General features: G+C 38.8%; 1 protein-coding gene across 2 annotated transcripts in view; it reads left to right on the forward strand.

The window, feature by feature from the left end:
• PASD1 (PAS domain containing repressor 1) overlaps nt 1–15,282 on the forward strand; it is a 103,709-nt gene that overhangs the window by 73,006 nt on the left and 15,421 nt on the right. For both annotated transcript variants that reach the window (XM_050775313.1, XM_050775314.1), the window contains exon 10: nt 7,488–7,590. In XM_050775313.1, coding sequence (XP_050631270.1) covers nt 7,488–7,590 — 103 coding nt within the window. The remainder of the gene's footprint in view (nt 1–7,487; nt 7,591–15,282) is intronic.

The following is a 15,282-nucleotide window of genomic DNA, read 5'->3' on the forward strand; positions in this document are numbered from 1 at the left end:
ATGCCATAAAAGTAATTACCTGCCAGATAAAAGGGACCTCATGTTCTAAATAGTTGAAATTCAACATTTTGTTTTAAATCTTCATTTTCTGATATGTAAAATTATCTGAATTAATCTGTATGGTGTAGGTTTAGTCATGTTATCAGCTTCAGATATATCAGATATATATATATGTTAACCCACTCAAAGAATATGATTTTGAAAGCCACAAGAATCCATATCTGTGTCTCGTACAGGAAGACAGGAAGGCTGAAATGGAAAGATGCATATAGACCCTAACTCATTGTCTCATGAAAGTCAGTCCTCTTCATGCTGTGGCCAGGGAGCAGTAAGGGGTGTGATGCTCAGGGTAGGGAATTGGAGAGGAGAAGGGTGCATTATTTTCTGAGTCATCTTGTTTCACTTTCTGCCTATCTCTCAATCCTAATACACACCATAGGCGTGTACACACGTGTACACACACACACACACACACACACACACACACACACACACACACGTATACCAGACATTTTCCTTTTCCATCCTTTTAGGCCCTGGAGTAATAAATTACTCTGTTGGAGAGAACTGGTAAATTCAAATAGCACACTCCTTCCATTCAGAATATCTGAATGAAATATCATACTTTTCCCTCACATCAAAAAAAGACAGAACTTTTTGTGACTAAAAGTTAATTTCTTAAGCCAAAAGAAAATTTCTGGAAGCAGTCACTCAGGAAGAGTTTCCTAAAACATTCATATGCTAAGATGGTAAACGATGGGATTTGTTGTCCCTTTGTTAGCAAGAAACCATGATCTTGAGCAGCTTCAGGTCCATTAAGATCTCTCCCAAGTGAGAATGCAATGGGCTTCTCTGGCTGTAAGTTGTCCATTGCCTCTGATTCCATTGGAGAGAAAGAAACCAATCACCTGCTCGTGTTTTTTCAAATTTCCAAATCCATTCTTACGTTGTAAAAAACAGGCTGCTGCTGATTTTGGCTCACAGGCCATAGTTTGGACAAAACCCTTATCTATTCAGTATACTAAGTATCTGTTCATATCAATATATTATTCTTGATTACATGCAATGACTACATTCTTGATTATAGTCAATGGATATATTATTATTTTCAACATTTTAAGGAATGTTTAATTTGTAAAATGTTAAAAGTCGCAGAATGGTTTGCCATTCTTATGAATAAAAACAGAATTTCAGGACTTCATATGAATGTTTTTAGTTTATGCTAATTTAATAATACATTTTTAAAGAATTCATTTTCTAATTTTTCAATGATTTAGCATGTTTTCAGATTTTATCAACAATATCATCAAATGACTCATTTGCCAAATTTACCATTTTCCCCAAACTTGTATCTGTGAACTCTGACAAAGCTTAATGACTTAGAGTGGATTGAAATATTTTAACAGTTTTTGAAGATACTTAGGATATATTGTACTTGGCCAATTTTTCTGTTAACATTTTAAGGAAGGTTCCATTTGTCTGTACCCCAGGTCCCTTACTGCTGCAGCTGAATTGAGCAGGGGACAAGAGAAGGGAACTTGCGATGGGGGAAAGAAACAAAGGAGAACCAGCAACCAGCACAGCTTGGGCTACCAACCCCTGAAGTTGGGTTGGGAGGAAATGAGTCCATGAGAGAAGGAGATGAGGAACTCAGCAGGTGTCTGAAGCCCTCAGGACTCTGAAATCCTTCCTTCCTACAATAGTCTTAAACTCTGCCAACTCAGCACACTTAAAATTTTATGAATAGCTTAAAGAAACAGGTTTTTGGTAAATCAATATATTTGGATAATTTGACAAATTGATGCTTTGATTCATGTTCATTCAGTCCATTTGTCTCCTGGCAAGTTGGCTTTTGGAAAATTTAATATTAGTAGATTGACTTGGGAAGTTGGTATGCTTCCATACTGAAAAGCAGTGGCTTTCCAGAGGCAAAACTAAGAAGGAGCCAGGAGTGGGTCAAGATTGCATCCTTTCTGGAAACAATAGTGTGCACAAACTACCTGGCAAAGTTGATAGTAGCTCATAGTTATCTGCAGTTCATTCTGTGGAGGATGTTAGTGGGTTAACTTGTGGTGTGAATATAAAGTGATGGAACTGATCTTAACATATGGGCCTATCGATTTCAAAGACATACACATTTTGGTAATAGAGACAAATGAAGGCATCACATGCCTGTATCAAAACATTTCATGTACCCCATAAATATATACACCTACTATGTACACACAAAAATCAAAATAAAAAATAAAAGTAAAAATTAACAAATTAGGGCATATTGGATGTGTGGCATGACAAAATCAAGGCATTTCTGGCTGGGATTAAACAAAACTAGAGATTATTTTACTACTCCCTAATGGTGACACAACTATTGCCCTTACTGGTATAAGGAGTTAGCAGACTGGGTTCATATTCTGGCTTTGTCATTTACTAGTTGTGAACTTATATGTTATTCACATTCTAAAGCTTTATTTTCCTCATCTATAAAGTGGAGACGATAACAGAACATATGTCATTGAGTTATTGTAGGACTCAGAAAGGTAATATGTAAAAGATACAGACCCCATGGTAGGAACTTGGTAAATGATAGTGTCTTTTCTGTCAGTCAGAGATGAGATTGGTTGTGGGTAGGCAATATGGTTAGTTAGCAATTACCTTAAGATTATTGAGGGTGATGATGAAACATTCACTTCAAGTTACTGATATTCTGAACCGATCAAAATTACATCCATTGACTATCTGCCTTTAGTTAAGGTTCCTAAAATGAACTAAATTCATCTTCAAATAATGTAAATCTATTAAGATGACTATCTCCAATTATTTAGTTAGTAAAAGTTGCTATATTGAAAGAGAAGGACCTGTCAAATATTTAGAAGGCAGTGTAGTTATTTTGTATTCAGAAGGATCAAGATTTGTACATTGATTCAGAGGATATTTACAAGTATACATTGTATGCAGAGCCTTGTAGCCACAGAACACACTTCTCTTCTCCCCCTCAAAGGAGGATATTGATCTAGGTGATCTATAGCAATAGCAACGTTCCCAAGTCTCTCAGTGCAGTTTCAAGTCACAAAATCCAGGCTCTTGATCCCTATTCTGCTCATCTTAACACTAGAGCACCTGCTTCTTGGCTCCAAAGGAATAGAGAAATGATAGCGCATGCAGAACTCATCTTGCAGGAAGACATTTTCTAGGAGAGAGAATTAAAATTACAAAAGAACAATTGTAAAGCAAATTACAGTATCATACCTCTCAAATCATATAGTTAAGTGGAATAGAAACTTAGAGATGTACGGTGGTCAATGAAAGAATGGCTAATGAGGGCATTTGAGCTGACCACACTTACGGAGACTCTACAGATTACAATGTACTTTTTCTTTTTTTTAATTTTTCAGAATTTTGTTTTCACTTTTTGCATGTGGAGTTGAGAAAAATATTTTTTCTACCTTTATTTAGGTATAATTGACCAATATTGAGGGTGTGTGACCCCAGCTTCTGTTCACCTTCCATGGCATGCCTAGAATACTGAATAAAATAGTAGGGGGCTAGGGCAAAGAGAGGCTGTTTCAGGCTTGATTCCTAGGGAGCCACTTAACAGGAATCCTCTTCTAAGAACATAATGACTCTTGAGGAGAGGTAGGCTTTGGAGCTGCTAGTATCTAGTTATCAGGGACGGCTGAGATGCAGTTGGATTTGAAGGAAAAGTTGATACCTGATCCTGGACTCAAGATTTTACATTTCAGACAGGGCATGGTAGTGAGCTTCCTCTGAGAGCCTGTAGACTAGCCTTGGTTAGAGTAGCCTTAAAAATTAGCTTCTTAAACTTTGTTCATAACCTGCAACCAAGAAGGGAAATCTGGTTTTCTTTCCTTCCATCACTTCAGATTATATAATCTCAGCTGTAAATTAAATAGGGAGAGACATTTAGGATTATATTTTTACTGTCATCAGTTTCCTGACTCTGCCACAACTGTTCAAAACACACCTTAGTTTGTACTCCATTGGCGTATGAAAGGACAGCATTCCTTTGACATCTTTTTCATATTTACAGTTTCATTTATACAGCAAGTAGAAGTAGATGATTTTTTTTTTTTTTTTTTTTTTTTTTTTTTTTTTGAGACGGAGTCTCGCTCTGTCTCCCGGGCTGGAGTTGCAGTGGCCGGATCTCAGCTCACTGCAAGCTCCGCCTCCCGGGTTCACGCCATTCTCCTGCCTCAGCCTCCCGAGTAGCTGGGACTACAGGCGCCGCCACCTTGCCCGGCTAGTTTTTTGTATTTTTTAGTAGAGACGGGGTTTCACCATGTTCACCAGGTTGATCTCGATCTCCTGACCTCGTGATCCACCCGTCTCGGCCTCCCAAAGTGCTGGGATTACAGGCTTGAGCCACCGCGCCCGGCGAAGTAGATGATATTTTAAGCCAAGAACAACCTTGCATTAAAGCAATTCAGCAGTGTTAAGCACTTTACCAATGGATATCAAATCTTGGTAAAATATTTAAAATGAAGAGAGAGAAGAAACATGAAGGGCTCAATTTAAGAGTAACATTTTGAGATTTTACATGATGAAACGGAGGTACTCGTCTTTGTAGAATTAGGTGTTCTTTTATGTAACTACAGCTGGCAAAGTGTTCTTTGATCTTTCTCCTTCTTTTTAAAAATTAAGTGATACAATTTGGAAAAAAGAAAGTTGTGCTTGTATCTGTTCCTACCCAAAGGCCAGCAGTGGATATGGCTGCAAACCCTCTGTTACATGTTATATCCCATATCCTGAGCCTGAACTCATTATTTACATGCACAAACTAGTTAGGTATGAAATATTCCCTAATGTTTTTCTTTAAAATTGTAAGTGCTTCTCTGTGGCTTTTAATTGTGAGGTGTTTTGTTTTGTTTTCGGGTCTCGCCGTGTCGTCTAGGCTGGAGTGCGTTGGCGTGATCACAGCTCACTGCAGCCTTGACCTCCCCAGCTCAAGCGATCCTCCCGCTTCAGCGTCCTGAATAGCTATGACCACTGGCATGCACCGCCACATCTGACTTATTTTTTATTTTTTCTAGAGATGGAATCTCACGGTATTGTCCTGGCTGGTCTCAAACTCCTGGGCTCAAGTGATCCTTCCACCTTGGCCTCCCAGAGTGCCTGTGACTTTTATATTCTACATCAAATATTTGCCATTTATATTGACTTATGGAGAGGCAAAAAATGTAAATTCACTGAATAATTTGGAAAATATTCACTTTTATTTATATTCGTGATATTTAAGTCAGTGGATTTGAAACAAAACATACTTGCTTCACAATATATTGTTGTCAAAGAGTTTTGTCCAGAAAAACTTACTGCATCCTTTAATACAGCACTATCCAGTAGAACTTTCTGTGATGATTGCAGTGGCCTATAATCTGCTTCATCCAACACAGTAACTGCTAGCTATGGAGCACTTGAAATGTGGCTACTGTGACTGAAGACTACATTTTAAATTGTATTTAATTTAAATTAACTTAAAGTTTGATTTAGCCACATGTGCCTAGTGACTGCCATATTGGACAATGCAGCAAGCAATACATTCATATATTGTTTATCTCAGATATAAAATTATGCACTATTTAGAAGCCAATATAAAGGTATTAGATTGCTTTTAAGGAACAAATAGAAGCTCCAGCTTGTCCATTAAAATAATTTTGTCAATCCAAGCAGATTGGGATGAAGGATGTGAAACATTTTGATTGAATTGACTGCTAAGTTGTATCTGTTTATTTCTTTTTTTACTTAGCAAATATCCATTAAGCACATAGTAATTGCTCTCCATTGTGTGAAGTGCCTGGGATACAAGAAGTTTAAAGCATGTTCATTGCCTTGAAGAAATTCACCCCGTAGAAAAAGTAGATAGAAAGTAATAAGAAACATTTGTATAAGGTAGAAGAGAGTTGAGAAAGAGGGAAGAGTCTAGGATGACTTGTAGATTTCAGTCTTGAGTGACTGGGTGGAGGGTGGCACTGTTCACCAAGTAGGAGACACTGGAGGGGGAACAGGAGTCTATACCATGTTGAATTGAAGTTAGATATCCACATGCATGTGCTGAAGGCAGTTGGATATGTGGGTCTACAGCTTGGGAAGAGGTCTTGAGGTAGAGCTGTGGGAGTCACCCATAGTTGAAGCCAAGGAATACGACATGGTCTGCAAGGCAGATAATACAAGAAATAACTTGGCTTATAAATTTAGTCGGAGATCGAAAAATTATTTTAAAAATATATAATAATATAGGAATTTTGTTTTTAAATAATATGTTGGCAGATTTACAAGTGACTCCATTTATGTTTGTTTCATGACACTGAAAAATCAGTAAGAAATATTCTATATTTTACATATTTCATATTTATTTTAATTAATATTAACATAAATATTAATAAATATATTTAATTAAATATATACTTTTTATATATTTTAAACATTCTATATTCGATATAGTCCAATTATACACACAAATGCCTGACTTAACTTATTAACTAGTTGTTTTATGCTGTGTAAATACTTCCTAAATATTACATATTTTTGATATCCAAAATAAATTTTTTCAAACTCTTAATTTTTTGGTGTTAGAAATAAATGCTATAAATAAAATAGTTTTTGTCAGGGTCCTCTGAAATACAGAATGGAAAATTTCTCTCCATTGGCTCAGAATTCACTTTTTGAAACCATGTGAAATAACCCAGGTTTTCTCTTAATTACGTGTCTCTGAATATGCTTCGAAAGTTTTATAGATACCATTTTGCCACTGTCTTGCTGCTCTGAGGTCTTGTTTTTTATAATATTTATTATGAGACTTTAATTTCTCATTTTGTGGAGTAATAGGGGCTTTTCAAAAGAAAAACTCTTGAAAACAAAATACATTTCAATAACAGAATCTCAGTTACGAAATTTTTAAGGCTTGAAACACTATTATCAGTATTAAAAATAAGATTCTCATTCATTCATATTTTCTCCCCCCCATACTTAATTGGTGAAAAGTAAGCTAGTATTTAGACTCTAGTGTGCCATGAAGCTGCATCTCACCTTCATCGAAATTCTAATTTTGATAGAAATGAATTGTTAATGAGCCCCGAGAATGGAGAGTTTCTCTAATTACAAGAAACAAAATTAAATTGGGCCTTAAAGGCATTTTTTTTGTAATTGCAGTTGGTTTAAAAATCGAAAAAGAATATTTACTCATACACCTTGGCTTTAAAAATACTGGTTTGCTCCCCACTGTTAAAAAGGCATTGAGACCTGCAGCAAACTTCATTCTAATGAGGGTCCAGATGATTTTTTTTTTGTGTAGATGTGCAGAACAACTTTGTGGGAAAAATGATACCTCAAAGATTAATGATGTTAATGATGTTCTGTAGTAGGGAAAATAAAACAAATAGTTTTTATTTGAACCTTTTTATTGTATGATAGAAAATTTTGATTTAAATGGCAAGTGAGATATGCTTACCATCTCTCTTTTTACCTATTTATAGTAGCTCTCAAGGTCAAAGAGGACATACTAGCATGGAAGTCGTGTATGTTGAACCTGCTGCTGCTGCTGCTGCTGCTGCCGCTGCTGCTGCTGCTATCTCAGATGTATGTACATTGAGGACCACAGACTACAATCTTGGACCCTTACCGTGTGATGTTGATTATTTAGTTAATGTGTGTTACCAAGAAGTATGTCAGATGGACGTGACACATGAGCAGTGTTCCACAGTTGCCATCTTGTAGACATTTCTTATTAGGAGCCAGTAACTGCCAGACTTGGAATGGTCCCTGTAGTGCTTGAAAAAGAATTAAGCTAAACTCTATCCCAGATGTTGTTCAGGGTCCTTTGCCTTGTGAGTACATTTCATAATGAAAGTTTACTGACCTGCATGGTATAGAAAGCCACGAAGGCGGCTGGGCGCAGTGGCTCACGCCTGTAATCCCAGCACTTTGGGAGGCTGAGGTGGGCGGATCACAAGGTCAGGAGATCAAGACCATCCTGGCTAACTCAGTGAAACCCCATTTCTACTAAAAATACAAAAAATTAGCGGGGCATGGTGGCGGGCGCCTGTAGTCCCAGCTGCTTGGGAGGCTGAGGGAGGAAGAATGGCGTGAACCCGGGAGGCGGAGCTTGCAGTGAGCCGAGATTGTGCCACTGCACTCCAGCCTGGGTGACATAGCGAGACTCCGTCTCAAAAAAAAAAAAAAAAAAAAAAAAAGCCATGAAGGCCAGAACCCAGTGCCTAATTAGCCTAGATTGTCTGCATCCGTCCTCTAAGACAATGAATGTATCATCCGTTTATTCATTAACCAGATATTACTAGAAAGAATCCTTAAGAGATATACATTAATATAAATTTAAAACCTGGGTCTGCCCTCAGTGATCTGATGAAACTCTCGTCTGGGAAATAAAATCAAACTGCAAGGAGAGAGAGAGGTAGAGAAGAACAGAAGAGGTATCTCAGAAGGCATTTCCCACGTTAAAAAGTGAGAGGGTAGTTCCTCGCCTTACATGCCACTCCATGGGTGCATGTACCACAGCTGATAGGCTGGATCACCACAGTGGTAACAGTGCTACAGAGAGAAAACGTGGCTGAGACATCAGAAGACAAGGGTTTGATTCCTGATTCTGCCCTTACCAGTTACATGGCCTGGGGAAAGTTATTTTACCTCAGCCTCAGTTTCCTCATCTGTAAAATGGAAGTAATAATAATAATCTCTACCAGGCTACCTCATAGGCATATAATAATGCTCAAAGTAATCTTATCGGGATATTTATTTTACTCCTGTAATAGAATGAAACCTCTGTGAGAGGAGAGACCATTGGCTGTCTTGTTGGTCAACTTTGAACAAGGCTTGTTACACATAGTAGGCAGTCATAAATATTAGATGCACAAATGAGTACTCTGTGTTAAAGCAGTCTGTTATTTTTATAGAACTCTTCAAATATTTGGTAAAGGGATTTCAAGAGCAGTATAAACAGGCTGCATGCATAGACTAACTTTGGTTTTCAGGCCTCCATGTGTTTTGCCTGAATGAATTTGTACTGGGATCAGTGCAAATAGCAGGTCCTTTCAGTATTTAAGTTCTCCTGTAACCTGGAGATGCCATGAGCACATATTTTAAACGTGAAGTGCTGATTTTGCATTGAATTTTCCAAGAATTGATCATTTAACAAAGTATGTCTATGTAAATAAAACTTTCTCCATTCTGAATAAGTACCTCTGCTTAACCTAATATTCTGTTCAAAGAAGTATGAAACAAAGAGGAAATTAGGTAGAAGAATGCTAATTTAGACAGAGCAATGTTCTCTTTACACACAAACTAATTACAGGTATGCTAGGAAAAGGGGCCAAGCCAACCGTATAGCTCCAGCAATCAGTGTAACATCTACACAGCTGTCAGGCTTGCTTCATCAGCCCGTCAGTAAATAAGTATTTATCCAGGGTTTATAGTGTACTGTGTGTGAAGAATCCAAAGTCCTTAAACTTAGTATGTGTGGAAGAAAGCTGGATTAAAATATTCTCATTTTACAAAATATATAATGCCTAAGTAATTATAATATTTAGAGAAAAGTGGGTTAAAAAAAAAAAAGAAATACATAACCCCACTGCTGTGGCACAGCTGCTGTTTAATTTTGCTTATTCCCATTCAGTCTTAGTCCACCAACGTATATATTTTGCATGTAGTTACAATGAAAAATATAGCTTACATTCTACGGCATACCCTTGGCTTCCACTTATCCCTAAGTTCCATTTTTTTCTACAGTCACATTGATCATTTTTTAAAACTGTATAATATTCCATGGAATTGTGAGACTTCTGCTTCCAGCCCAGATGGAGTGAGGGGGCCAGGTTAACTTGCCTACCGGAAACGGGCAAAAATAAAACAGACAAAATATATGACATAACAGTTTTCATGATAATGGCCAGCAGGCAGCAAAGGCCACAGATTCTTGAGCAATTGGAAATCAATGAGAGGAGCTCCACAGTTACCAGAGCTTACTACATAGCAAGTTTCTAGGCCACATTTCAGAGAGGGAGAACACATATGGAGCCCAGTGGACTGCCTGAGTTGACATTGAGGTGAGAGTATAGGGAGACTAAGTTTGCTAGCAGAGTCCTAGAGAAGAGAGAGCTGCATGGAGAAAGAATGCTAGAGATCTGTGAGGGGCCTCTTCTAGTATTCAGCAGCATATTGATTGGCGTATTAACTTGAGGAAGCTACTTGAAGTGGGGCTAGGGGAAAACCATTCCAGAGGATTACAGAGAACAATGCTAGTACTCACAAAGGGTTGGTAATAGTTCCTGTTCCTACCAGCCATACTGGAAATCCTCATAACACACAAGACATTAAGTGAGAGTACACAGAAATGTCTTGCATCAGGTGTGGAGAAAAATTAACTCTAGTGATATGGTTTGGATCTCCTTTTCAATTGACTTTGTCCCAAATACTTCTTTTAATGATGAGTGTAGGTGACTTATGTTAGTAGCCACTCACATTCTGCCATCCATCCCTAGAGATAGGTTGCTCCTTAGCCATGTTACACTAAACAGGCATGTTTGGCAGAATTGGCGCTTGTGCATTATCAGATTGCTTTCGCATCCAAATCCACTGTTGCAGGAGGTGGCAGGTGGGGTGGCATCTTCAGAAGCAACTGTCTCTGAGCATGAACCAAGGGCTGGGTAGGATACCAGCAGACAACACAGAAACAGTCTGCTAGAGCTGATTATGTGCAAATGAGAGGCCAGGACAAACCTGGTTTAGGGAATAATCATGAGAGCATCTTGCATTGATTTTAAAACCTACTATATGGTAGGCATTTAGTCATTTATTCATTCAACAGATACGTATTTAAGATTCTAAAAAGTAGTCAAAGAAGGTCAACCCTGAAGAAGAATAATAACACTGAAAGCTAAAGTGTCTTGAGAGCTTCCTATTTGTGCATTTTGCTGGGTGCTTAACTCCCACAACAGACCTATGAGGCATTATCATTCCAGTTTTACAGATGGCAAATATCAGAGTCTTGCTATTAAATAAGTTGCCCAAAGTCACACAGTAAATGTCAGAGCCAGGATTCAAACCCAGATCTGTCTGATCTCAGTATCTATGTCTCTTACTGCCCAGTGAGGCATCTACTTTTAAAACTATTTTGTCATATTGTCCTATTCGTTGCATGGTTTCCCTTTTGTTCTTTATATATTCGAACATGTTAAATGTGTTTATTTTTAAAGGCCATTTCTGATTCCTTCATTTACTGATTTATTGAACAACTATTTATTGAACACCTACCAGATACCAGATACTATTTTAAATTGGAGGGTGGATTCATTAGTTAACAAAACAGTGAAAAATTGTTGCTCTAGAGGAACTTACATTCCAACAGTGAGAAACAGACAATAACGAGATGAAAATATTAAATAAAGAAATCATTGATTAGAAGGTGACAAGACTTAGGCCGGGCACAGTGGCTCGTGCCTGTAATCCCAGCACTTTGGGAGGCCGAGGCAGGCAGATCATGAGGTCAGGAGTTTGAGACCAGCCTGACCAATATGGTGAAACCCCATCTCTACTAAAAAATACAAAAAGTAGCCGGTGGTGACGCGTGCCTGTAGTCCCAGCTACTCAGGAGGCTGAGGCAGGAGAATTGCTTGAACCCGGGAGGCGGAGGTTGCAGTGAGCTAAGATCGTGTCACTGCATTCCAGTGTGGGCGACAGAGTGAGACTCAGTCTCAAAAAAAAAAGAAGGTGACAAGACTTATTGAAAAGATAGAGCAAGATGAGGAGGTTTGGGAATGCAAGAGGTGGGGGAGTACAGTATTAAATATAAGCAATGACTTAAAAAAGGGGAGAAAGCTAGCCATGAAGACATCTGTGGTCGGGGAGACTATTTCAAGAAGAGGAAAAACTTCTGCAGGATTTTGAGGTGGAAGCATGCCCAGTGTTTAGAGGAATAACAAGAAGGTCAGAGCAGCTGGAGCAGAGTGAGCAAAGCTGAGAGTAGGTATTGATGAAGTCATAGATGTAATGGAGGTCAGGTTGAGTAAGGCTTTGTAAGCCATTGTATAGATTTTGGCTTTAACTCTGAGTGAAAAGGAGAATGATTAGAGAGTTTTGAGCAGAAGAATGGCATGACCTGACTTGTTTATTAAAAGAGTCACAGTGTTGAGAATAGACTGTGGAAGGAAGGGCAGGAATGGAAGTTAAGGAGTCCAGTTAGGAGGCTCTCTCAGCAGTCCAAACGAGAGATGATAATGGCTTGAAGCAGGGTGGTAACCGTAGAAGTTGTGAGAAGTGGTCAGATTCTGAAAATATATATGTATGTGTATATATGTGTGTGTGTGTGTATATATGTGTGCATATATATGTATGTGTGTGTGTATATATGTGTGTATATACACACACACATATACATATAATACATATATACACATATATATGTGTGTGTGTGTGTGTGTGTGTGTGTGTATATATATATGTATTTTGAGACGAAGTTTTGCCCTTGTCACTCAGGCTGGAGTGCAGTGGCGCCATCTCGGCTCACTGCAACCTCCGCCTCCCAGGTTCAAGCAATTCTCCTGCCTTAGCCTCCCAAGTAGCTGGATTACAGGCACCCGCCAACACACCTGGCTAATTTTTGTATTATTAGTAGAGACGGGGTTTCACTGTGTTGGCCAGGCTGGTCTTGAACTTCTGACCTCAGGTGATCCACCTGCTTCGGCCTCCCAAAGTGCTGGGATTACAGGCATGAGCCACCGTGCCCGGCCTTCTGAAAATATTTTGAAGGAAGAGCCCTTGAATTTGTTGGCATTTGATGAGGGGTGTGGAAAAAGAGAGGAGTTAGGGATGATTTTAAGGTACTTGACATGAGCAACTGATGGGATAATGTTGCATTAACTAAGATGGAAAAAATTATGGGAAGAATTCACAAGCTTAGGGATGTTTTCTTTCTTTCTTTCTTTCTTTCTTTCCTTCTTTCCTTCTTTCTTTCTTCCTTCCTTCCTTCTTCCTTCTTCCTCCTTCCTTCCTCCCTCCCTCTCTCCCTTCCTCCTCCTCCTCCTTCTTCCTTCTCCTTCCTTCCTTCCTTCCTTCCTTCCTTCCTTCCTTCCTTCCTTCCTTCCTTCCTCTCTCTTTCCTTCCTCTCTCTCTCTTTCCTTCCTCTCTCTTTCTTCTTTCTTTTCTTTACTTTTCTTTTTTCTTTTCTTTTGAGACAGGGTCTCTCACTCTGTTGCCCAGACTGGAATGCAGTGGTATGGTCAGCTCACTGCAACTTCTGCTTTCCAGGCTTAAATGATCCTGCCACTTCAGCCTCCCAAGTATCTGGGACTACAGGCACACACTGCCACACTCAGCTAATTTTAAATTTTTTGTAGAGACAAGGTCTCACTATATTGCCCAGGCTGGTCTCAAACTTCTGGGCTCAAGCAGTCCTCCCACCTCAGCCTCCCAAAGTGTTGGGGTTATAGGCATGAGCCACTGTGCCTAGCCAATGGTGTTTTCTTTGAGGGGAGGAGTAATATCAGGGACTTAGTTTTGAAAATGTTTATGACTGAGATGCCCATTAGTCATCCAACTGGAGATGTAATACTGGACTGGAAATTTGAATTTGGGAATCATCAGTATGGATGGTCTTAAAGCTGTAAGCCTGGAAGATGGTCACTAAGGTAGATAGCAACAAGGACCAAGGACTGAGCCTTGAAGTACACCCAAAGTTAAGAAATTAGGGGAGAAAAAGGAGGAATTAGCAAAAGAGACTGACAAGTAACTAGTGAGGTAGGAGGTACGCAAAGTGAATAAAGTATTTACAGGAAGAAGGAATGATGAACAATGTCAAATACTGCTGATAGATTAGATAGGTGGACAATTGAGAAGTGACCATTAGAGTTAGGACCTGTAGATCGTTGCTAAACTTGACAAAAGTTTTGGTGGAGTATGGTGGGGTTCAAGGAGATAATGTCTGATCACAGTAGGTTTAAGAGAAGATGGTGGAATTGGAGACATTGTATATAAAAAAATCCTTTTGAGAAGTTTTGCTATAAAGGAAATCACATAAGTGGGGTGGCAGGTAAATAAGAGATGAGGTCCAGAGAGGATTTCTAAACTCAGTGTATTTTTTTTAAAAAAATTCTGCTCTATTTTATCTAGCATTTTCCCCATGTCTCTCCAATCTGCTGTCTTGATTGGAAGCCCTATGGCCTTTCGCCCACCACCTCCAAAAAAGTAAAATGCAAGGATCTCCTAAAAATTAGTCAGAGCACTTTAACAATAAGCCACCACAGGGAAAATGCAAAGATTTGGGGACAAACTTCTTGAATGCCCTCTTCCCCCTCTCCCCCTACATATTTGCAGTTTACATAACCATCAGGTATTGGAGTTTGCATTTGAAGCCTACTTTATGTCCAGCCTCAAAACCCATGCCTCTCTTTTCAAATCCTTTAGCATACTAATCGTGGAGACAATTACGGAATAAAGGTGAATCAAAAACTCCACTCAAAACTGTAAAAGCATGTTGATTGTCTTCCTATCTCCATGCATGCTTTTTCACCTTAGTCCTAATTGCATTTTAAGCTGGTATCTTTTTGCTTCCAAAGTAGTTTCTTGGCTTTATTTTTTTCCAGGCCAATTACCATTACTGCACATAATGCTCTCATTTAAGTTAATTTAAGCTCACTGCATTTATATTGATAAGCCCAAACATATGAATGCCCAAAAGTGGACATCTTAATTAACATTTGAGAATATAAATTTCTATTGAAAATAATCCAGAAAGCAAAGAGTTAGTGATTAAATCGATAGATGGCTATGAAGAAGAACAGAAGGAAGAGGAAAGAGACAGGTCATATCTCCTCTTAATGAATACCGATTCACCATAATATCATCGTAAATAATGAAAAGATTGTCACATCCCTGGCAACATATCACTTATTTTAGGGAGTATAAAACATAGTCACTTGAACAGTGAGGTTGCACAATTTCCTGAAGTTGAAATACTGGGATGTGATCCAACAAACAGATTCCTTGTAGAAAAATCACCATGGGTCTGTGTCTTAAGCCAGTCCAGAACAAAAGCAAAAAAAAAAAAAAAAAATTTTGTCAGGGATGTAAAATATTTCACTGCTAAACAAGGTACTTAAATTTCAGGGCCGGGCGCGGTGGCTCAAGCCTGTAATCCCAGCACTTTGGGAGGCCAAGATGGGTGGATCACAAGGTCAGGAGATCGAGACCATCCTGGCTAACACGGTGAAACCCCGTCTCTACTAAAAAAAATACAAAAAACTAGCCGGGCGACGTGGCGGG

This window comes from Macaca thibetana, chromosome X (assembly GCF_024542745.1).
Source record: "Macaca thibetana thibetana isolate TM-01 chromosome X, ASM2454274v1, whole genome shotgun sequence".
Lineage (NCBI taxonomy): Eukaryota > Metazoa > Chordata > Mammalia > Primates > Cercopithecidae > Macaca > Macaca thibetana.